Source organism: Mytilus galloprovincialis, chromosome 1, assembly GCF_965363235.1.
Source record: "Mytilus galloprovincialis chromosome 1, xbMytGall1.hap1.1, whole genome shotgun sequence".
NCBI classification, from domain to species: Eukaryota; Metazoa; Mollusca; class Bivalvia; order Mytilida; family Mytilidae; genus Mytilus; species Mytilus galloprovincialis.
In genome coordinates, this window is record NC_134838.1 from 55,085,517 (window position 1) to 55,112,443 (window position 26,927).

The window sequence follows — 26,927 nt, forward strand, 5'->3', positions numbered from 1 at the left end:
AATTACAGAAAATTGGACAATGTGAAAGTATTGTGCATGTGATTCTCACTTAAAAAAAAAAATAACCCACAGCAGCATTACGAAGAAATAAAATGATGATAAATCCATGTGACTTTCATTAGTGATGTTTTTATTGTTAAAATTAAAGCGTGTATTTTTGAATAACCAAACACTTTTGTAGTACAACATATAAACAGTGAAAAATAAGGATAATACCTTCATTGTCTTTTGACATATTAAAATATTCCCATGTAAGTCAGAGTTGGAAGTTTTTGACGCCATCAAAATTATTGTATAAATATTGTAATATTTAGTGATTATTAATCATAAACTCAAAACCAATAGAAAAAGAAGGGTGCAAACATCTGTGGTCAATATTAGACTGTCAAAAATTATTTCCAGATAACCAAAACATTTGTAAACTAGAAAATAAACAAAAACCTTAAGTGTCTAATAATAATAGCAGTGGATAGTGAAAAAAAACTCTGATCAATAAGACTGAGCACATTTAGACTACCTAAAATTTGTAAGATCAGAAAAAAACAGCATTCAAAGTCAAGAAAGTCAAAGAAATATGAATACAAAATGGGAAACTACATAATCAAACATGTATAAAAAAAAAAAAATCTGTGGAAACTTTTTTCATGACAATATCAAATTAAAAATATATTTCTATTATATAAAAAAAATGATAATATAAAGAAAAACTGTTACATTTTACTTTCAAACTTGAATATTTACTGACAAGATATAAAAATGATCAGGATACTATTCAAATCATCAAAAAATAGAGAGATTTCTTCTGCAAGAGCAAAAGAAATTATGGTTATGGTTAGGATTTTTAATGTAAAATGTGTTTTTAATCTTCATGACAAAAACATTTGTAACAATTACAAAAAATAAATAGCTGGGGACTACTTTGTTGTGGTGTGTGTAGCTTAATTATAAGATGTTGACAGGATCATTTATTTTACATCACCCAGTAATGTCATAGCTACACTTTCCCCATTGTTATTAGGAGGACCTTAGTTTCAGGCCATCTGTTAGTGTTAGAGAAGTGGCACGATTATGGATAATTATGTAAATCTATATGCTTACAAGGCAAAATTTGAATGAATGCATAAGCAGACCAAAGTAATTAATATTAATTTCTTTTGGATAATTATTTTGTTTTAACACTGTGTAACTGAAAACTTTTGCACTTCGGCCTGGTAAAATAAATTCTGCTGATGAGTTTTGGTTTTGTAAAAATAGAAAAGTGCCCTATAGTAATTGCCAAATGGAATTTTAATTCTCGTCAATCAGCGTAATTGTTTTATAAGTACTCAGTGTCTGTGTAAGAGGTGCAGAATGGTTTTTAATTGATAACCTGTGCAGCTAGGATGCTTGATTAGTGTCTTTTTGACAAATAATAGCCTTTAACTAAACAAACATTTTCATTAAACCGACTCCTAGTGGAAAATCATTGTAATGAACTGTAAAACCAATATTATGTTTTAGTGCAAAAACCATCCAAGACGACTCCAGACAGCATCCATCACTTAGCGGTTATAATGGATCATTGACAAATATAAAGGGTTAAATAAATAGGAGAACCTTTGTAATTTGGAAAAAAATGCATCTTTTTGTTAGAGAAAAAGTAATTGGGCATTATATCACATCACATCACCCAACACATTCGAATTATTACAAAAACAGTATCAGTTTCCAACAGGATTAATAGAAACTCTTTTATCAAAGGAGGCAGGAAAGGTCTAACATTTCACTGAATTCATTTTTCATTTCTAGACAGTTGAAAAGGGCTTAGGTGGAAATTGATAAATAGTTATCACTTTTTCTGATCTTGGTTTGATTTTTTTCTCTGTATGGCTGTCAGTTTCTTCAATCAAAGGAATGCAAAACATGTCCCACATCAAAGGTATTGTTTGATATTTTATAAGTATTAAATGGACACCTTTCATGACAAAAATAATTGTAATACAGGCTGAGATTGTAGTTTTGCTTTGATTTTATTTTTCCAATTATGGTTCTGTAATTACGACCAATACAATTATTACAAAGGTATAGCTGATAACTTTCAGTGTAGAATTTAGAATTTATGTTGCAGTCAACAGAAATGGTATTAATCTGACACTAAACTATACTTGTGATAATATCCTCATCTGGGATCTTTTGACATCTTAGGTTAACTGGGAGACATTTGTGATATATTAGTATTGCATAGGAGGATTTGCATCTTGAAACAACCTACATGATCTGTTTCCATTGATACTTGTAAAAATAGCCTTAAAATATCACAGTTTGGGTTATTAAACTTTTAACGGTATAGATATCAAATAAACTTTCATTCTGATTCATTTGCAAGCAATGTAACAGAAGTATGATTTAAATTTTTTCAAACAATGTTTTGTTATTTTTTTTTTGTCATTTTCCTTAGCAACTGATGGATTGAAACATTTCAAAAAATGGAAAAAATAGACAACATTGTATTTATATCTTTTACAATTTTGCTGAAACTGTATTTGAGCATTACACTATAGAATTAGGTAGGGATGCTTACATTGTAAGGTTATATGTTAAAGGTCAAGAAGTCTTGAAAGGTGTATATTACGATTTTGTTTTTTTCATTTGCGCCAATTTCACATTTGCTCCTAATTGCATTTACAGTGAATAGGTATATTGGTAAATCTTTATAAACGTTGTTCACTAATGTTTTTACAAAGTTTAGAAAATCGGGTCTGTTACATATGTTTAAATGCGAACTCTAGATATGCCCGCATAAGCTCCTAAGCAAGAGAAAGAAAAGATGGACTTCGTTAATGACAATTAAGACAAATATAGAAGAGACGAAATCATAAGAAAGGAATATTTTAGATGTGTTGCCTATAAATACTCAACAAGAACAGATTTTTGATTTTAATATATTCCGTTTTTATGGATTTTAATGTTGTAAATATTTTCAATTCGTCATTTTAGTATAACGAGAGAATACACAGATAGTTTTTATCTTAGTTTTGTACTTCTTGATTATAAAGTATATGAACATGGTGCTTTTAAATTTACTTCCACCTACTTCCACCTCCCCTTGGTGAGAAGAGGGCAACAGTTATATACATGTTAGTATGATTGACAATTCCACATAACATTTGTACAACTGGCTAATGAAAAGGGTCTATAATGTCTTATAATGATGAAAGATAACACCTGTAATTTACCTGCAAAATAAATCGGGCGCAAATGAAAACAAAAATCAGCGTATACGTATATGTTATTGAGATATATACATTGCAAGGTATTATGCTAAGGGTAAACACTAAATATAGTGCCATGTGTTTATCAACCTTTACAAACAGTTGTTTGATTAAAAGCTAAGGTCACACCAAGATAGTTAGCTGATGAACTGTAGCTCTTAGGTCTGCAAATTGTCAAAATATATCATAAGGACCTAAGAGGTACTGTTCCACAGCTACAAGATAGCAAGCTGAAAACAAGCTGAAAACAACAGTTGATCATATCTTTTTACTGTCTAATGATTTTGTTGAAATTTCAGTCAGTTAATTATAACCTATATCCTAAATTATGTTATGATTATACCAGAGTAAATCAGTCATATTTTGCAGTTCAAATTTAGTATATTATGCTTTTAATAATGCTAATGTATTCCTATCAGTAACAAGAATAACTATAGTTTACAAAGGGCATTCTCTCTGGATAAGTGCAAACCAAAAAAAAAAACAATGAGTCTAGAACTTCAAAAGTTCAATGACTTTTTTCATAAAGTATGTTTCTTGATTAAAAAAAAATATATAGCTTGTTTATTTAAGCCATTAATCATTTTGAGCTCAAATATGATAGTTTCTGTAAAATTATTGATATCAAGATTAAAAAATCATTCTTCATTGACAAATTTAATAAGATATCGTTATAACAGTTTATGAATGGTATATTTAATTTCATTAGAAATTTGAATCTGGGTAGGGCATAGATATAGAATATCCAAAGAGAATGTGAAACTCTAATCTGATGTTCATTCATCAAAATAAACAAAACATCTTCTTGTGCAAAGTTTAACCCATTGAATTGGTGAAAACATACCCAGGTATTAAAAAGTGAAATGAGTATGACCACTGTTATTACATTTAGAGTTAAGTTACTAAGAAGTTTCGTCTGTAAAACTTAGATCTTTTTTAGGTTGTTTTATTTTAGCTAATCACTTTCTTTATGGTCTGGGATAAACATTAGCAATAAGGTTTAATGAATATATGAAGATACAGATTCTATATTTAGAATAAATAAACAAATAAGGCTCCCAAAGTAATTGAAATGTAAAGAAAAGGGCAAACAGTATTATCAATATGTATTTATATAGAAGGGATATTTATTAACTAGAACTGCAAGACTTAGTGTAGAAATACACGAAAGAACTAGATAATTGGTCTATTATTAGGCAGTCAGCAGCAATAGTTGGTATCCGTTGCAATAAATATGTAATTGCTTCCCCGCTTTCAAGAAAAGGGGGTATACTGTTTTACCTCTCTGTCTGTCCATCCATCCATCCATCCATCAGTCCATCCATCAGTCTGTCAGTCCGTCCGTCCCATGAATATTTTTCATCACAATTCTCAGGAACTTCAATACAAGGATTTCTGAAATTTGGTTTCAGGGTTTATATAAGTCTGCTATACTGTGTGATGCGTTTTCAGATTCATCTACAACTTCCTGTTTACCGAACACTTACATGTTTTTACACTATTAAAATTATCCACTTATGGCTGGGGTATCATCAGTGCGCAGTAGCTGAAAGTTTCACTTGTTGTATTTATATTAATTTTTCATAGAAATATTATTATATATTATTCAGGATGCCTTTGACACAGAATGTACCAATTCACCAGCTGCAACCTCAAAGTTTCGTCAAGGCAGAGGAGAATATCATCGCAGTGATGAAAGTTTCTTGTCACATGACATAACAGATCAAGAGATTAATGTAAATGACATTTCTAAAGATGAATGTGATAAATTTCGGGAGGTACTTGTTCAAAGATGTGATAGTAAAAGTGCCAACAATTCTCCTAAAAAGGGTTCATCTCGTAAGAACTCTGTGAGCAGTCTTGAACGAGAAATTGAGTATGTAAATCGTGAAATGGAAAACATTCAGATTGAATGTCAAGATATGTATGACAATCATATAGGAGAGGATTCAAATATAAATCATATATATGAAACATTACCTTCTAGAAGTCCACGGGTTGTCCCACGTATGGGAACACGACTTGAATATGTCAAAAATGTGCAATTAAACAATTCTGGTGATTCTTGGAATCAGAGTCCTGTTAAAAAACAACAAAAGGCGTTCTCAGAAGCTTCGACAACAAGTGCTTATAATACTGGAGAAAGTTGTCGCAGTACACCTCTGACTTTAGAACTGAATCAAGTTTCAGACGACAGTGAGAAAGGATTTAAAAACTCTATGCTATGTTTAGCTTCTACAACTACTACAACACCTATAGCCTCCACTAGTGACACAGAGAAACAAACACAAACTCCATGTCAGACCAAAGAAAGTTCTAGTGAAGAATTAAACGCTTTATCAGCCAAAAATAATAATGAAAATAAAAACTTGTCAAAGGATCAAAAACCAATGGGTGAATCTCTTCAGGATCTGTATATGTCATACGCAGATGTTATGTATACAAATGAAGCCAACTTACAGCATACTATTGCAATTCAACAAAAGCTTTTTCAACAACAAATGGAGACGAAGTGTCGGAGAAAGAATTCATCTCGTCCATCTTCTCACAGTAGTGTGGTATCTCTTCAGCAAAATAAGAATGAAAATGTTCAACTTAAAACAGATAATCTCCAACAACAAAGTCCTAACTGCACACCTCCTGATAGTAGTGGACAAATGGAATGGGTTGTGAAAAGACGCCCTGATGGTTCTCGCTATATTACTAGAAGACCTGTCAGAAATAAAATGTTGAAAGAAAGAGCTAAAAAGATATCTGAAGAGCGTTGTGGAATGACAACAGATGATGACGCAATGAGTGAAATGAAACATGGACGATATTGGTCGAAAGAAGACAGAAAACGTCATTTTGAAAAAGCAAAGGATCATAAAAAGAAAAGAGAAATGATGATGAAAGCCAAAATGGAGACTTTAAAAGAGCATGATGAAAAGAAGGAAGTTAACATTTTGGAACTAAGTCATAGAAAAATGATGAAGAATAAAGGTAGAAAAGTATTTGACGATTTTATGACAATTCAAGAAATGCTTGCACATGGAAGTCGGCATACTGAGGGAAAAACCTACAATCCTTTGTTGTCGGTGACAACTGTCTAATTATAGAACAGTGATGTTGAAAACTTTTCAGTATGAATTGGTGTTGTGATTTTGCATCAAGTAATGTTGCCTGTTCAGAAACAAAAACTATCATAAAAGTTATGGTATTACTTTTTCGCATCAAAGTGACAAAATGTATGAATATTACATTGTAATACTTCTTTGAGTGTTCAGTCATAATGTGCTCCTTAGATTTTGGAGGGTAAAGTTGGGGGAAGATATTTATATAATTGGTCAACTAGATGTTTAGTGTAAATATACTAGCCATCTTGTTAGACAGAAGTCCATATTTTGCATTTAATTGTAAAATCAGTGCTAATCCATTGTGATATTGAATGCCTTATTTTTTTATTGTGTATTTTATCAAATAACGAGTTTGTTTTGTAAATTTTGAAATTGTAATATACCAGTGAATCGGTATGGACAGTTGTAAATGAAAATGTTTTTTGTGGAACTGAGAAAATATGATGTCCTTACTGTTCACATGTTTTACATATTGTGGGAAATAGTATTAAATTATTAAATTAATTTCCTATATTTAATCATGTTTAATGATTAAAACTCTGATGGTCATTATGATTTGACTTATTGCATGACGCTATAAGTTTATTCTAGTCATTCAAACAGTAATAGATTAATTATTTGCATTGTGCATTTTTCTTTCAACTTTCATCACATGTCATGGTGCTGCAGTATTATGTATGGTCACATGATTTATAAAGGGATCATTTTTTTTATTTCATACTAAAAAATATGTGTCTTTAATTTTGGTTGTAAAGTCAATATATCTTTTATAATAATATGATGATAACACATGTACCAGTAAACACATCTAAGTTTTCTAACCAGGAAATACTGGCAGTATTTGTCTTACGTTGTACTCTTGTGACAGTCTTTTTTTGGCAAAGGTTATGTCCCTTTGAACTTTATCATATCATATCACTAGGTACCAAAATAAATTGTGAAGTCATTTGACGGTTATTTGATACCCCATTTGTTCAAGATATTTAGCTGTACAATGTTCTGCACTTCTGATTTGGTGTCTTTTTACCATTAATTATGTCCCTTGAACCCAACTCTTTCGTTTATGACCAGTTTGGGTGAAATAATAATATATCGTAAATGTCTTTCATGAATTATGTCCTCTCAACTCTTACTGATAGTGAACATAAACATGTTCAATATTTCTAGGGAAATGTGAGGGTGAAATTGGCTACAAAATCAGAAATGTGCTTTAAATAATTTGACAAATGCTGATATGTATACTGATGTAAAAAATTAATAATTTATAGAAAGTTTGCAATATTGTGGCCTTGTACAGTGCAGTGACCATTATTTATATATATATGTTTGAGTGTAAAGAAGAGGTTATTTTAAGAGTCAGCTTGCAACACTTTTTGTGTGATTATGAGAGGTATCACATGGAAAGATAATATTGTACTTATTTTTGTACAAATCTAGAGTTGATTACCTACTAATACAACCTTGAAACATAGAAACAATATGGATCAGAAGTTTTAAGTAATAGCATATAATTATATCATGTTTTTTACTTAAATTGGTCATCACTTTAACGTCCATCACATAATCTTAGAAATTTTCACATTTTACTGAAACCACTAAGCTTGAATTTCCTCATAAACATGGACAATGGGAGATAACTCTATAATTTTATGATGAACATTTAAATTATTTTTATTTGAACAAACAACCTTTTATTATCCTGTTTGCATACTTAAGAGCTAGATATTAAAAAATTCATTCAAATTATTCGTAAAAAAATATATTTCATTTATCCTTTTGAATATTACAGCTGTAACAAAGTGAAGTTTAGAATTTTCATGAAGGTTGTTTTAATTAAGCAATTATCATGAGAAACACTTGTTGAAATCCAGAAATTTATTTTTTTCCTTAATGAATCAAGGTTTATTTGAGATCCTTCAATTTGTGACAGTTTTATTAAGATATAAACACTATTATATGGTTGTGTCCCTTTACAAATTAAAAGAACAAATTATCACAAATAGGAGCATCTGTTGTCTGTTCTAAATTTCAACTTCTTGTCCCAGTTGTGATGCCAATGTTAAAATGTTGTACTGTGTGAAGACAATTTTATATTGAATATTAGTAAAATGTATTGCTGATTGCAAAATGTATTATTACAAAATTGTACCATACTTCACAACTCATTAACTATTTTAAAAGACATGTTGATCAAATTTTTCACTTTAGCACAAATGTTAAAATTTTTAAAAGGTTGTATTGGAGAGGTTGGTAGCATTTCATTGTATAAAATATGTCAGCTAAAATTGTTGCATTGGCACCCTAAAAAGTGATATTGAATAAATAATTTATACTGGTTTTAGTTCTCATTCTTATAAGTCCATTAAACATGATATCAAATATGTTATTTCTCTGAGCAAATTGAAACAGGTATTGTCAAGAACATTGGGCAGAAATAATTCAATACTTACCCTATATTGGTGTAATTTTACACATGCAGTGAAATTGTGGTAGATATAATGAAAAACCACTAATGGAGAGGTTAAACCCCATTTTATGTCAAGGTTACAAGGGGTCGTAAATAAAGAGGGCGACATTGCTCACAAAAACTTGTGTATGCAGTTAACAAACAAGAGTTCACATGCTGAAATGTCTCGTCTTCTTTACAAACCATTGATATTATGTTGATAGTCTTAAATAGAAAGCTTTACTACAACTTTTACATAAACTGAACATGATCCAAGAAAATGAGGTCAAGGTCATATTAATCTAACAAAAAACACATTGTTCTCTTGACAATACACAAAAGATGACCTTTTCCTTATAGTTTCTAAGAAATACACTTGATCAAGAAAAACTAAAAATTTACCAATGAATCTTGAAAATGAGGTGAAGGTCAGATGAAACATGCCAGGCAGACATGTACAGATAACATACCTTCCATACAACAGATATAGTTGACCTATTGCTTATGGTTTAAGAAAAACAGACCTAAACACATAAACTTCAAACTGAGCAATTACCTTAAAAAAAGGTCAAGGTCAAATGAAACCTGCTTGACTGACATGTACATCATAAAATATGTCTATACACCAAATATAATTGACCTATTGCACATAGAATAAGAAAAAAAAGACAAACTAAAAACTTAACTTTGACCACTGAACCATGAAAATGAGGTGAAGGTCAGATGACACATGCCAGTTGGACATGTTCACCTTACAATCATTCCATACGCCAAATATAGTAGACCTATTGCATACAGTAAAAGAAAACGGACCAAAACACAAAACCTTAACTAAAATATAAAGCTTCACAAAATTGGTAAACAGATTGTTGATTTAGTAATTGTTGATTTAAATGACTGCATTTCTTCTCAATTTATATAAAACTAGAAGATGTGGTATGATGTGCCAATGAGACATATCTCCAACAGAAACTAATTGGCATAGAAGTTAACAATGATCAAAACACATATTATATATTAGGCTATTACAGGCCTGAAACCACAAATGTAAAACAATTCAAATGAGAGAACAAACAACTTGATTTATAAACTAAACATTAAAAAACACAAATATGAAATACAGCAAAGAGATCAACAAATACAACCACTGAATTACAGGCTTCTGACTTGGGGCAGATGCATGCAAAATGAAGCAGAGTTAAACATAAAATTGAGAAAGGAAATGGGGAATGTGTCAAAGCGACAACAACCCGACCATAACTTCCCAGGGTGGGGATGGTTTGATTGTTTATTTTTCTGAAAAAATTAAATTTTCAAGACAAAAAAAACATTGAAATAGGAGGTATTGAAACAATGTGGTTTGAAGTAAAACCAGATTATAAAAAATCATTTTTACTATGTTTTGTGTACAGACCTCCAAAGTCAACAATAGACTGGATTGATGATTTTGAAAAAGAACTAGGAATGGCAGTGACCATTAATTCAGATATTATATTATTGGGGGATTTTAATATGAATTTTAAAGCACCAAGCAAACCTTCTCAAAAACGGCTGAATGTTTTAGACTCATTCAATCTTCAACAATTGATTGTAGATGCTACAAGGGTCACAAAGGATACTAGTACATTGATTGATCATATCTATGTCAGTAATCTAGATAAGGTACAGGAATCACATGTCTCTAACTTTGCAATTAGTGACCATTATCCCATTTGTTTAACAAGGAAAGAAGTTAATAAAGACAAAAAGAATTCACACAGTACAATCATATATAGGAATTTCCAAAAATTTGATCAAAATGAATTTCTATTAGACCTACAAAGTACACCTTTTTATAAAATTAAATTTGAAGACAATCCTTCTGTTTGTCTCCAATTATTTTATGATATGTTGAACAAAGTTTTAGATAAACATGCTCCTGTTGTTGAAAAGAGAGTTAAAAAGGATAGGCAACCTGATTGGTATAATAGTGAAATTATTTATGCTAGGAACATGAGGGATAAATATAATGCACTTGGATAATGGAGTGAATATAGATTTTGGAGAAATAAAACTAAACAAATAATAGAGAATTCAAAAAAGAAATATAAAAACATGATAAAAGACTCTAATGACTCAAAATCTTTATGGAAATGCCTTCATAGTCTGAACCCAAAGTTTAAAAAATCCCCACATGAGTTAGCTATACAGATGAGAACAATACGACAACAAATGATAAAAAATCTATAGCAGATACTTTTAATAACTTTTTTACTTCCTGAAGAACTAAGAGAGCAAAGGAACATTACATCTGTTGACAAGGCAGATTTCAATAATCTTAAAACATTCATTAAAAATCAATTAAAACAACAAAAACATGAGAAATTTACCATGCTACCAATAAAGATAAATGAGCTATTTGATGAGTTAATTAAACTTGATGTAAATAAATCATCAGGAACTGATAATATTGGACCCCAAATCCTTAAAATAAGTGCCCCATATATTGCCTCTCCTCTCACATATATATTCAACAGAATGATAGATACTGGTATCTATCCTTCATTACTGAAAAATGCTAAGGTAACACTAGTTACAAAGATGGTGATAAGATTTTAGCAACAAATTACAGACCAATTTCTGTACTTCCATCTCTATCAAAAGTATTAGAAAGGCATGTCTCAAATAACATGTATAAGTACTTGTCCAAATTTAAACTTTTACATCCTACACAATCAGGTTTTAGGCCACATCATTCTTGTCAAACAGCACTTATTGATATTATTGACAAATGGCTGCAAGAAATGAATGATGGTAATCTAGACTTAGCAATACTGTTAGACTTTAAAAAAGCATTTGATCTTGTAGATCACAATATTCTTTGCTTAAAGCTTGCTATTTACAGATTCAGTGAGTCTGCAGTAGGTTTTTTCAGGTCATACCTAAGTAATAGAACACAGCAAGTAAACATTTGCAATGTTAATTCTGATAAAAAAGATGTGAAATTTGGTGTCCCCCAAGGACCTATACTAGGTCCTTTATTATTTGTCTTATTTATAAATGACCTTCCCCTTTGCATTAAAAATTGTAAAACAGACTTGTATGCTGATGATACTACTCTTCATAAATCCGGGAATAGTATAGAAAATTTACATGATGATGTTCAAGAAGATTTATGCAAAGTTGAAGAATGGTGCAAAATGAATAATATGTTCATCAATACCAAAAAAACTAAATGTTACTGGAACAAGTCAAAAGTTATCAACCCAATATTTTCAACCAAATTTAGTAATAAATTCAGAAACACTACAAAATTCATCATGTGAGAAATTATTAGGTGTTAAAATTGACAGCACACTTAGCTGGAAAAATCAAATTGATCAAATTTGTGCTAGTATTTCATCAAGAATATACCTTCTTTCTAAATTAAAGAAATTTTTAGATATTAATGCCAGGAAAGCATATTATAATGGGTATATTCTGCCTCTCATTGATACTGCTGTATTGTTTGGAGAGAATGTAAAAATGAAGGGATAGTAAGAATATTAAAACTTCAAAAAAGACTGTGAAAAAGGGTATAATCTCTATTTTGGCATTAAAATTAGAAAGATCATATCATAGGGAACATGTTTACTAAGTTTCAAGTTGATTGGACTTCAATTTCCTCAAAAACTACCTCAACCAAAAACTTTAACCTGAAGAGGGACAGACGGACGATTGAACGGACGCACAGACCATAAAACATAAAGCCCATAAATGGGGCCTTAAAAATGCAGAAAATCATATTCACATTTTACAATTTATAGAAAATATCTTCCATTTCTGTGGGAGCCATTAAAAATATGCCTTTTTCGTTTAGTGAAAAAAAATAGACGATCTTTTTCAACTGCATTTTAAGTCAATTTGTGCCACATGACAATGTATATTTTTTGGTTGTAATGCAACACTGGCATTTCTAGTAACAGGAACTGCTACCCGTTTTTCCCTAGTTTGTGTAGTCTTCGAGGAATAAATACGGAGCACCAGCGGTACCCTATGGTAAATGCGTTACAAACAATTGTGCACAGTAACCTATATCAACTGGTATTTGGTGTCTAGTTGCCTTATTGTCAATTATATCACAACTCCTTATCTTAGCTCACCTGACACAAAGCAAAACACAGGATGGAAATAGTTGGTCAGCTATCTAAAAAGAATTTTTACCCATTTTTGTGGTTTATCTTTTTAATCTTAACTAAAGTATATAAAGCATATCCATCTTTTTTTTAAAGTTTAACATGGAGACCATCAGTATTTTGTTCTTACACTTTAGTACTACTGTGAACATGAGCAGCCAATATCACTTTTTAATAAACAGCTGCGCCATGAGCGCATGATACACCCGACGTCTTGTGTGGAAGTTTTATGCAATAATCATTTATATTTTCTGAGAAAGTTTAAAGTAATAACCATATATTGTTTTTGAGACATGGCGGGACATGTGAAACCCCACCATGTTTTTTTTTACAAAAAACTAAATATCACTAAAATAAAATTTTGAATCAAAACCCTCCCCTATATAACAAAATTCTCAATAACTCAAAAATAAATTTTGAGTCATCACCAAAAAGTATACAGATCTTTAGATTAATATAACAAAGAATTGTGTAAAGTTTTAAGCAATAATCATAAATTGTTTTTGAGATACGGCACAACATGTAAAAAAAATACCCTCCCCCTTTTTTACAAAATACTCAATAACTCAAAAATGAAATTTTGAATCATCACCAAAAAGTATACAGATCTTTAGATTAATATAACAAAGACATTTGTAAAGTTTTAGGCAATAATCATAAATAGTTTTTGAGATATGGCGGGACATGTGAAACCCCACCATGTTTTTTTTTTACAAAAAACTAAATATCAATAAAATAAAATTTTGAATCAAAACCAAAAAGTATACAGATCTTTAGATCAATATAACAAAGAAGTGTGTAAAGTTTTAAGCAATAATCATAAATTATTTTTGAGATACGGCGCGACATGTAAAAAATCCCTCCCCCTTTTTCGCAAAATACTCAATAACTCAAAAATGAAATTTTGAATCATCACCAAAAAGTATACAGATATTAAGGTTAATATAACTAACCAGATGCTCCGCAGGGTGCAGCTTTATACGACCGCAGAGGTTGAACCCTGAACGGTTGGGGCAAGTATGGACACAACATTCAAGCTGGATTCAGCTCTAAATTTGGATTGTGATTAAATAGTTGACACAGCATAGGTTTCTGACACAGAATGAATGTGGTCTAATGAACTTAAAAAAAAATGTTTGCCTTTGAGCAATTCACTATGCTGTTGAATATTAATCCTCTCAAAAAAATGTTTGAAGAAATTTTCTTTTTATTTATGAAATCTGAAATGAAAAAAATTGACCCTCCAATTTTTTTTTCACATCCCCCTTTCCCTTATTTCAAAACTGATCTCAATTCAAATTTCTAATGAAGTTTGCAACAATAACTACTCATTTAAATACATCATAAAATATTAAAATGTAAAAAAAGTGCTTGTTATCACTGAATGGTAAAGATTGTTTTAATCTATCAGTTGGTAGTAAAAGTGAATATACATTGTATATTGTATAAAACAATGATTTAAGTTGATTCAACTACTATTCTGGACAAAGAAAGATAACTCCAATTGAAATCCAATTGGAATTTCTTGCTATTGCACAATATTGTGCAATTAGATATTTCTTGCTATTGTGGAATACTGTGCAATTGAAAATATTTGCTATTGCACAATACTGTGCAATTGAAGATTTCTTGCTATTGCACAATACTGTGCAATTGAAGATTTCTTGCTATTGCTGAATACTGTGCAATTGAAAATTTCTTGCTATTGCACAATACTTAATATAATAATTTTGGATCCTGATTTGGACCAACTTGAAAACTGGGCCCATAATCAAAAATCTAAGTACATGTTTAGATTCAGCATATCAAAGAGGCCCAAGAATTCAATTTTTGTTAAAATCAAACTTAGTTTAATTTTGGACCCTTTGGACGTTAATGTAAACCAATTTTAAAACGGGACCAAAAATTAAGAATCTACATACACAGTTAGATTTGGCATATCAAAGAACCCCAATTATTCAATTTTTGATGAAATCAAACAAAGTTTAATTTTGGACCCTGATTTGGACCAACTTGAAAACTGGGCCAATAATAAAAAATCTAAGTACATTTTTAGATTCAGCATATCAAAGAACCCCAAGGATTCAATTTTTGTTAAAATCAAACTAAGTTTAATTTTGGACCCTTTGGACCTTAATGTAGACCAATTTGAAAACGGGACCAAAAATTAAGAATCTACATACACAGTTAGATTCGGCATATCAAAGAACCCCAATTATTCAATTTTTGATAAAATCAAACAAAGTTTAAATCTGGATCCTTTGGGCCCTTTATTCCTAAACTGTTGGGACCAAAACTCCCAAAATCAATACCAACCTTCCTTTTATGGTCATAAACCTTGTGTTTAAATTTCATAGATTTCTATTTACTTATACTAAAGTTATGGTGCGAAAACCAAGAAAAATGCTTATTTGGGTCCCTTTTTGGCCCCTAATTCCTAAACTGTTGGGACCTAAACTCCCAAAATCAATACCAACCTTCCTTTTGTGGTCATAAACATTGTGTTTAAATTTCATTGATTTCTATTTACTTAAACTAAAGTTATTGTGCGAAAACCAAGAATAATGCTTATTTGGGCCCTTTTTTGGCCCCTAATTCCTAAACTGTTGGAACCAAAACTCCCAAAATCAATCCCAACCTTTCTTTTGTGGTCATAAACCTTATGTCAAAATTTCATAGATTTCTATTTACTTAAACTAAAGTTATAGTGCGAAAACCAAGAAAATGCTTATTTGGGCCCTTTTTGGCCCCTAATTCCTAAAATGTTGGGACTAAAACTCCCAAAATCAATCCCAACCTTCCTTTTGTGGTCATAAACCTTGTGTTAAAATTTCATAGATTTCTATTCACTTTTACTAAAGTTATAGTGCGAAAACTAAAAGTATTCGGACGATGACGACGACGACGACGACGCAGACGACGACGCCAACGTGATAGCAATATACGACGAAAAATTTTTCAAATTTTACGGTCGTATAAAAAGTGTATAAAGTTTCAAGCCATAATCAAGAATCGTTTTTGAGATACAGTGCAACATGTGAAAAAAACACACCCCTGTTTTAGTTACAAAGTGCCGTAACTCAAAAAGTTTAAATCATATTTTCACCAAAAAGTATAGATCATTTGACCATCATAAGAAACAACTCTGTTAAGTTTCATGAAATTTGGATAAGTCGTTCTCAAGTAACGGTGCGACATGTTTACGCCGGACAGACAGACGGACAGACGGACAGACGGTACGACGGGCAGACAGACGGACGGACAGACAGATGGACAGACACCGGACATTTGTATACCATAATACGTCCGTCAAAATTTTGACAGGCGTATAAAAAGTCCTTTGATCAGTCTAGAGATTTTTAGGTCAGTATGCTTCCACCAGATAACTATTTTTGGTTAAATGCTGGCACAAGAAACAATATATAAACAACACAATGAATTTGATACTGATATGTTTATTTCTTACTGAAAGGATTAACATATATCACAAGAAATATTGCAAGTTACAACTCACTATTGTGAGTTCTAGGATTTTCAATAAAGGACTATGCTGATTGCTGAGTGCAAATAGATATGATCACAGCAAGTCAACATGGGTCCTAGTATATGAAGAAGGAGAATGCAACCATTTGACATATTATATTGTTGTTTGGTGGTTGAAACCCATTGCATTCCAAAACATTTGTTGGTCCCTTTGGACTTTTCATTGCTGTACTTAAGTGAAATCAAGCATAAAAAAATCTAAGGTTAAGATATTTAAATATTTGTTTTATTACAGAAACAAAAAAAAAACAATAAAAATTGTGTAAAATTCTTTAAATCCAAGCCAGACACTTATAGAAGGGGGTACCAAATGAAAAATAACAATCATCCCTTTGCCCCAAAAATAGTTCAGAAGCATGAAATTTTAGAACTAAGCTACACCTTCAATAATGTCAAAATTGTTTCTTTTGAATATAACATTATCTCAGTGCCTAAGTCTAAAGTGTAAAAAGTAGGTTATACTTGTTTACTTTTGTTCATTTCTCATTCATGTTAACCACATGCACAAAATACAATATTATTGATGTACATGTATAACCAAAACTTGCTCAGAACTGAATCCAAATTGCAAAATCTCTCACAAATTTTACAAGACGTTTAACATTACGTACATCAAAAATTGTAGTAAAGAGTACTTTTGATACATAATAGATTTATGAAAAAATCACCTAATTGTTGCTGAACATCATTGCAATTGTACAAAATTACCATACAGCATTACAGGCATATTTAGAGAATTTATTAAGCATTACTAATGCTTAATAAATTCTCAAAATATGCCTGTAATGCTATTTTAAATTTTGTAAAATTGTAATAAGGTTCAACAAATTATTGGAAATCCCAAAGTATAAGTGAGCAAATAACGCTTCACAACATGAAAACTTTAAAACAAGGATTATTTCTTTACCTACAAACTTTAGATCAACTGAAATGTATCAATATCATAGTAATATCCTGGCAGTACAAAAACAAAAAGACTACTGGACTAAGCAAGAATATGGCAGTAATGATTCTTCCCCTCGTGATTGGTTGTGGGGGGGACAAAGAAATTCCTAATGCTTCATTTCCAGTTTACAAAGATACACAAATTTCTAAGGTAATTCTAGGTATCAAATGATATTACTTTAAACAATTTTTGTGATAATTTTTATGTTATTTTGGGATTTACAGTATGCTGACAAGAATTAATTTTTGAAATGTACATATGGTGAATTGATTTGTATTAAACTAAATAAGAATGTATGGAAGGATTATTAAACTTACACAAAAATAAGCATAATAATGTCAAGTCACATTTTTAAACAAGAAGAGAAATTATAAAAACAGTGAGAAAAAAAATCATACTGATCTTAAAGTACTTATAATACATGTATTACAATCTTGATCTTTATAGTACATGCACTCATGATATGAGCTGCGTCAGATAGAAATCGACTGTATGCAAATGATTATCAATATATCTACTAACCTTTTGCGTTGAAAAAAGTCCTTATGCAATATCTGCAAAAGTTTTTAAATTGATATAAAAATCCTACAAAATAGACCAATAATCATCTTTGATTTCATATTTGAATGTTCCAAAATCAATCAATTATGAAACATGTACATGTAAAGGTGCACTTGCAAAAGGTGGATTTCTATCCAATGGAGCTCATATATTAATCTTGTTCTTTAAAGTACACATACTTATTATATAACAATCTTGATTTGTATAGTACTTATAATATAACAACTATTGCATATGGCGACAGTAAAATTATTGCTGAAATATATAAAGCTTCTATTCCTACAACTAATATCTGATTATTAACAAGAATGGCTTTTCCATAAGAACGTACCAGTATCATAAAACAGCAACCATTTTGGTGATATAGCTCCCCAAGTATTTCAAACAAAATGTACTTTTGGAGGAGAAAGGAATGTTTACATGGAAATTATCTAAAATTGTACAGTTATTACAACAAAAAAATTAATCACATTTTTAAAAAGAGTTCTTTGGAGTTTAAATATTTTGAAGCTACAAGAAAAATCACAATTGGCCATATTTAATGTTTGATTTTGTAATTACTGATTTATACCTCATAATATGTGTCTGCTCATTAAAACAAGATTATAATAATGCCTCGTTTACGAAATCATTTCATTCGAAATGAATTCGCTAATCGCGTTTACACTCTTCTTTTTAATTCAAATTGGTTTCGAATTGCCTAAATCTTATTATCTAATTCACATTAAAAATGCGTTTTTGTTAATACGAATAAAAAGTTAACGTTGTTCAGACAGTAAAGCGAATTTGACGCACATTGCAATTCGAATTAGAATTTACATTTCGAATGCGTATTAAACTGATTCGAATAAGTTAATGCGAACCGAAATTCGAATTATGTGTGAATGCAGCATTAGTTTATGTGAGACAAACAAGTTATTTATTGAAGAATATTGCATATTTTCCATTTAACATTTTCATAGAAATATTTTCGGTAATTTCAATTTATTGTGCAATGAATAATTTGGCACTATTTTCTTGTCACTATTGTAATATTCACAGACACTAAACAGAACAAAATTTCCTTTACAGAACTGCATGATAAAATCCAGATAAAGGAATTACATTTACTGATGTAAAACGTGTGAAGTCTGACCATCTATTTGAAAACTTTGAAAACAATACACATTTAAATTACACAACCATTTAAATATACAACCAAAAAGTTAAAATTAATGACACAAAACGAGACAACATGATGTCTAACGAGACAAAATACATAAATATCACATGACTGCCTAATAAAGCACTTGTAAAAATTACCAATGGAATGATCAATTATATTATTAATATTTTATATATTATTTATAAACATATATTGCGTAAATAAAGCACACAATTAAATAATATTAAGTATAACACTATAAAACTAAATATGTTCAAGATACATAGTTTGGTTATCTGAATATAACATATGTCATCAGTTTAGAAAGAGATAAAAAAAAAAGTTAAATGTTTGAAGTTTTCGTCTTAAATTTCCAGTCCAGAAAAAAAAACACAAAAATTGTTCCAAGACTAACAATGGGATGCAGTACAAAAAAATAATTTTGAGAATCTAAAAATATAATATGCCCTCAAGTAGGTTTATAATTATGTGTCTTCTTTCAGTTTTAAACTACAATAATACATGTCAATATGTCAGGATCTAAGATCTTTTATATTCGTTGGTATTAAATTAAAATGAATTAAACATATAAAACATTAGGAATGCATTATTAATTGACGATCATTTTCTTTAATCAATGATCAAGGAATGGAAATTGTTGTAAATGTAGTTTTATATAAAAAAAAAAATGTTCAGCAAATTACATAACACTGTACTTAAATATACATTTTCAAAAGACTAGCTTAGATAGTCTACTCCATGTTAAAAACAGACCCTATTGTTGGGTGTAAAATCTTGTCATTATGAAAGAAAGAATCCATATCCTTAAATATTGCATACATAAAAATGTCTCGAATGCCTATATACCTATATTTTGTCTCTAGCACTAGCATAACGTCACAATGCATAATAATAAGTACACAACCAGAAATTCCCATAATTTACATACTGTGGACTTATTAATATTCCAGGGATACCAATTTTAATGTGCATAGGATTGTATGCAGACTTTAGTAAAACCACCAAATGAAAATATTCACAAAAATTGGTACCCACGAAAAATAACTAAATCTACAGTAATCTTATATAATCACAAATATTACTATATGATAAGAAGCTTAAGCTTCTACATCCAATTAAAAAAGATACAAATTTCAGTATAAGTTCATAATAATTTAAAATATAAATGAATAAATATATAAAAAACTGTTAAAGGAAAATGGAATGTACATATTCCTTTTTCATAAATAATACAGAGATAAAAATAACATATCATATTCTTAAAATAGCTCATCGTAGATCTTAATATATTTCTAATTGATTATAAGATCAAAATCATAAATATTTTCCGCACAGTTTGATGTGATTGAACAATTTTATTCAGGTGTTTCCATGATTTCAGAGGGTAACTGCATAATCTATAATGTTAAATCACCTTTAGGGTGAAAAGAGTTAACATATACATTTTTGTAAATAATTAATTATTAACAGTATAATGTACAGAATGTTTAAACAGCGATAAATCTTTCAATCTACAAGGAAATTTATGCAGGGTTCAATTTTATACCTTTTAGCTGCCGAGAACAAGCAAAAATAAAACAAGTGCAGAAAAAAAAATGATACATAGTATGTTGTATCTTATAATAACTGGGGAAATTTTTGACATTTTTCTTTGGCAGTGCAAAGGAAAGGTGAATAATAAAGACAAATATAAAACTGGTTAATGACAACAGGGAAAGCAAAATGGCATATTAAAATTTTTGTCCAGTTTTGGCTTGGGAAATAGCTAAATAGGTAAATAATAATACACTTATCATCCAATAAGACTGGCAGCATTGTTTGAATATATGCATTGCCTTACTTATTTACATGTAAATTTACTTATAAATGCATCATTAATAGCTTAAAAATATGGATTAATTATGTAAACGCAAGATCATTATTTTAATTTGCAATATCTATAAATGGCAGTAAAGCAGGATTTATTGTATGTGGAGTATGATATCATAATTCAATGTTTAGGATGCTTTCCATCTTCTGAATGTAGCTACTCCATCTTTCTTCCAATCTTCCGATGATATAAATATTTGTTCACTAATAGCAAGGTTTGATAACAATGTTCCTGCACCAATAAAAGCACTGTAATATCTTTGAGGTGACGCATGTACCTGAAATTAGACAAAAATTACTGGAATTATACAAGCATGGAAAGAAGATCATGTGAATTCATGTTTTCTCTTTGATAAAATCACAGGTTTTTGATTTGGAATAGTCAGTTGTTTTTTTAATGTGGCACATGGTTAATTCCAAGCATTAGCCATCATTTGACATGCTTTATTAGAAAAAAAAAATATCTTCTCTATAATCTGTAAACCAAATTGAGTCAGACTTAATTACAATTATCACGAATATGTGTCAATAGTCCTTCCCTTAAACTCATTTCCAGAATCCAGAATCACAAAGGTTATACTTAGAATAAAATTTGAAGTTTGTTATCTCCCTTTTTCCAGAGATCTACTTGATTTGTGGCAATTAAGCAATTAAGCTCAATGAAGAATCAAGGATACTATAGTCATTTTTAAATCCCTGTTGATTCAAAGATAATACTTGGTAAATATAAATACATGTTTAAAAATTGTTCATGGTATTTTGTCTTCATAAAATTATAAATTGAAATTGAAAATAAAGCTGGAAATGTATGAAATAAAAGTAACACATTACATATTATTTAACTTCTCATCATTGCTCTGCAGCAAACAAGTATTTATACTACTATTAAATTACTCATGAAAGTAAAATATTTGTCTATAAATGTAACTTTAAACTATGAAGTAGGCAAGTTCAAGGACTGGGGAATTGGGGAGGACGTGCACACTAACATGTTTAATCATGCCTCATTCTTTTTGTATGAGCCTGTCCCAAATGAGGAGCCTGTAATTCAGGGGTTGTACTTTGTCGCTGTTTTACATATTTGTTTTTAATTCATTATTTTGTACTTTATTCTATGACTCCAAGGACTTAGGGATATAACAGAAACGACTGAAATCCCAATTTAAACAGAAATAACCATGACAATTGACAACAACGAAGGATGCAGCAAGTGATGACTTATTCATTGTTAAGTCTGTAATCTATTTCTGTGGTTTATTGATATGATTCATGTATCTTGTTTAGCTAGTTGCCTCTTGTTTAGGTGTTTCTCATGATTCAGTAAACTGTGACCTTTTAAGAACTCCTCTTTTTAAGAGGTGTTCTTGGTGATTCTTTTATACCCTGTATTTGTAGCTCTCTTGTTTAGGTGTCCTCTAGTATTCTTTTATACCCTGTATTTGTAGCTCTCTCGTTTAGGTGTTCTCTGGTGTTCTTTATACCCTGTATTTGTAACTTATTTCTTAACATGCTCCTGGAGTGTTGACAAACTGACATTTAACATGACCTTCAGACATAGACATCCCTTTAAGATTGAAACAGAGAATCTAGTAAACCGAACATTATATCAATGAGTTTGCTGCTGACAACAAGATTATTTAATTTCTATTTTTTATTAATAAAACATATAAATAATTTGGCCCTTGGGAGTCAAGTACTCAGCAAAGGGAAATTTAGCTCCAGGCCCTGTCGACGACACTTGGTATAGATGGACCAAGCCCCATGGACATGGACACTCTGTCAACCAACCGGAACCAGATGAGTTCCTATAAGGGTATGAAGCGTTGCTCCATCTCATAGCAGGTGGCTACGATAAAGGGGGTTAGATTGACGGTGGAGAGAGAAATAAATGTAGATGTATTACATTTAATGACTTGGGGGAAATTAGAAATTAGACCAGCGGTCAATTTCGAAAGGGTCCAAAAAGTCAGGTGTGAAGCAGCTGGGTGACCCCCAAGGTAATAAATAGGGAAAAGTGGGTAATGGAATGAATTAACCTTCAACTACACACTGCGGAATTCTATGAAACACAATTTAAGCTGTACATAGTTTAATGATATTACATACACACAACTGACTAGTTTTAATTCATTATTTTGTACATAAATAAGGCTGTTAGTTTTCTTGTTTGAATTGTTTTACATTTGTAATTTTGGGGTCTTATATAGCTGACTATGCAGTATGGGCTTTGGTCATTGTTGATAACATATAGTTGTTAATTTATGTGTCAAATAGTCTCTTATGAAGCAATCATAACACATTTTTATATCTGGAAAGAAGTTTCTTAAAGTCCTATGGTATTCACACTATTCCATTTTCAGTGAAATATGGTTCAATCTCTAATTTAGTGTATAACTTTCAATGAACTGTGCTGTGATGTGATAAATACTAAAATAAAAATGACAAAAACCTTAATATGATAAACTATATGAAAATAATTGCAAAATAATCAAAGGACTGATGTAAAGACCAGAGAATATTATGTCCCCTTCTATCCAAGGAAAGGTGGTCCATATCAAAATAATAACTTTACCTCAACTAAAACTGATGGTGGCGCTAATTTCTTTAACTCTGCTTGTAATCTCTCAGAAAATCCTGGTAACATGGTGACACCTCCACTTAAATATATGGCCCTTTATCAATAAAAACATAAATTATGATAAAAATAAGCAGTTCCTGTATGATGAATTTTCAACCAACATCTTTCATGGGTCATATCTTTTTCAAAGACTTTGGGGTTTGAAATAAAAATACTATATTTTATCCTTATATATATTTCTAATTCAACTTGACAAATATCGTTGCCATGCAGAGATGCAATAACTAATTACTATGGTTTTCAAACTCACTCAAAATCTTGTACTCAAAATTTCTAAATTGAATGTTCATCCAACAACTCAGTTAGTGGTTAAAGAGAAATGCTATTAACAACAAAAACATGACTTCAGTTTTCCCTTGTGAATGGTCATTTTAGAAAAAGCAATCTTTTCCAATTTCAATCAAGTTTCTTAAAAAACCCATGATGGTTTAAGAAATAATTCATGGGGGTTGAATATATCGTGATTTTACCACGGGTTGGCCCTTTATGACAAATATTTTACCCTGAGCAATAGCGAGGGGTAAAATATCGGCATAAAGGGACAACCCGTGGTAAAATCACAATTTATTCAAGCCCCCATGAATTATTTCGATTCTAATAGGACAAATAAGGTAATTCTTTTGGATCGAAGCGCTCTAGGTGGAGGCAAATATTTGCCGTTCCCATAAATAAATGCACTATTAAATTGGCGTAAAAGAATGGAGCAAACTGAATTAGTGAAATGCTTAAACTATTTACAATAACGTATTTAGATAGTTTTGGATAACTTTAAATAATAATTTACTTTTATGTTTTATATGTATAAATGAATATGACTACTAACACATTTAGAATCGTTTGTTTACATTTCTTGTTGATATGATTTTTTTATAAGCGTGTACGGTATTTTCCTATAAAATGCTTATATTTTGACGTCATCGTTCTATGACCTCCGAAAGCTTATACAAAAAAACCTAAGATGTGGGAGTATGATCGGAACAGCCCACTAATATATTCATATTTTACCACAGGTGTGTACTCAAAGCGTTTGAAGGACATCATGTTAGAATTACAAATATACTATGTCAAACAAATTTGATCACAAACTGTCTGTAAATGTTAACCATCTCATTTTAAACCCATCCCCCCATGACACTACAAAGTAAAAGCAGTATTTCATATGATCATTCATCATACATAACTGCATTAATTTGTACAACATCAGATGTGTTTACCTACAGGATTTATAGTTTAACAGAAGTATGTTGAAAATGGACAAGCATATACAGAGACCTACCTATACATATGTTTTCTGTTGTCCATAGGACAGGATTGAAAGGCTTGATATATCAGTTTATGTACACACAGATTATCATGTACAGAGACCTATCTGTACATTTGTTTTCTGTTGTCCATTGGATAGGATTGAATGGCTTGACAGACCTACCTATACATATGTTTTCTGTTGTCCATAGGACAGGATTGAATGGCTTGATAGATCAGTTTGTGTACACACAGATTATCATGTACAGAGACCTACCTATACATATGTTTTCTGTTGTCCATTGGACAGGATTGAATGGCTTAACAGACCTACCTATACATATGTTTTCTGTTGTCCATTGGACAGGATTGAATGGATTGATAAATCAGTTTATGTACACAAGGATAATCATGTACAGAGACCTACCTATACATATGTTTTCTGTTGTCCATTGGACAGGATTGAATGGCTTGACAGACCTACCTACGGTATACATATGTTTTCTGTTGTCCATTGGAAAGGATTGAATGGCTTGATAGACCTACCTATACATATGTTTTCTGTTGTCCATTGGAAAGGATTGAATGGCTTGATAGACCTACCTATACATATGTTTTCTGTTGTCCATTGGACAGGATTGAATGGCTTGATAGATCAGTTTATGTACACAAGGATAATCATGTACAGAGACCTACCTATACATATATTTTCTGTTGTCCATAGGACAGGATTGAATGGCTTGATAGATCAGTTTATGTACATAAGGATAATCATGTACAGAGACCTACCTATACATATGTTTTCTGTTGTCCATAGGACAGGATTGAATGGCTTGATAGATCAGTTTATGTACACATGGATAATCAGGTACAGAGACCTACCTATACATATGTTTTCTGTTGTCCATTGGACAGGATTGAATGGCTTGACAGACCTACCTATACATATGTTTTCTGTTGTCCATTGGACAGGATTGAATGGCTTGATAGATCAGTTTATGTACACAAGGATAATCATGTACAGAGACCTACCTATACATATGTTTTCTGTTGTCCATTGGACAGGATTGAATGGCTTGATAGATCAGTTTATGTACACAAGGATAATCATGTACAGAGACCTACCTATACATATGTTTTCTGTTGTCCATAGGACAGGATTGAATGGCTTGATAGATCAGTTTATGTACACATGGATAATCAGGTACAGAGACCTACCTATACATATGTTTTCTGTTGTCTATAGGACAGGATTGAATGGCTTGACAGACCTACCTATACATATGTTTTCTGTTGTCTATAGGACAGGATTGAATGGCTTGATAGATCAGTTTATGTACACATGGATAATCAGGTACAGAGACCTACCTATACATGTGTTTTCTGTTGTCTATAGGACAGGATTGAATGGCTTGATAGATCAGTTTATGTACACATGGATAATCAGGTACAGAGACCTACCTATACATATGTTTTCTGTTGTCCATTGGACAGGATTGAATGGCTTGATAGATCAGTTTATGTACACAAGGATAATCAGGTACAGAGACCTACCTATACATATGTTTTCTGTTGTCTATAGGACAGGATTGAATGGCTTGATAGATCAGTTTATGTACACATGGATAATCAGGTACAGAGACCTACCTATACATATGTTTTCTGTTGTCTATAGGACAGGATTGAATGGCTTGATAGATCAGTTTATGTACACATGGATAATCAGGTACAGAGACCTACCTATACATATGTTTTCTGTTGTCCATTGGACAGGATTGAATGGCTTGATAGATCAGTTTATGTACACATGGGTAATCCATCCCCCACAGATCTGTATTGAAGAAACCTTCAGCACTTTTAAAACAACTAATATCATGTGTAACACTCCTAAAATGAAAATTAATGTATTATTTACTGTCTATAAACATACTAAAAGCAAAATAATCATTCACATTTTGGCAGGATGATACAGGTGCAGTGAGAAATAATAAGATAA

At 30.9% G+C, this 26,927-nt stretch overlaps 2 protein-coding genes across 12 annotated transcripts in view; one reads left to right on the forward strand and one right to left on the reverse strand.

Moving 5' to 3' along the window:
* LOC143079024 (E3 ubiquitin-protein ligase PDZRN3-like) overlaps nucleotides 1–8,704 on the forward strand; it is a 135,231-nt gene extending 126,527 nt beyond the window's left edge. For all 8 annotated transcript variants that reach the window (XM_076254140.1, XM_076254131.1, XM_076254158.1 and 5 more), the window contains one exon: nucleotides 4,862–8,704. In XM_076254140.1, the coding sequence (XP_076110255.1) occupies nucleotides 4,862–6,343 (1,482 nt within the window). In that variant the 3' untranslated portion in view covers nucleotides 6,344–8,704. The remainder of the gene's footprint in view (nucleotides 1–4,861) is intronic.
* Nucleotides 8,705–16,406: 7,702 nt separating this feature from the next.
* LOC143079058 (uncharacterized) overlaps nucleotides 16,407–26,927 on the reverse strand; it is a 45,603-nt gene continuing 35,082 nt past the window's right edge. For all 4 annotated transcript variants that reach the window (XM_076254234.1, XM_076254225.1, XM_076254217.1 and 1 more), the window contains 3 exons: nucleotides 26,672–26,818; nucleotides 23,624–23,723; nucleotides 16,407–21,329 (listed from right to left, as the gene is read on the reverse strand). In XM_076254234.1, the coding sequence (XP_076110349.1) occupies nucleotides 21,180–21,329; nucleotides 23,624–23,723; nucleotides 26,672–26,818 (397 nt within the window). In that variant the 3' untranslated portion in view covers nucleotides 16,407–21,179. The remainder of the gene's footprint in view (nucleotides 21,330–23,623; nucleotides 23,724–26,671; nucleotides 26,819–26,927) is intronic.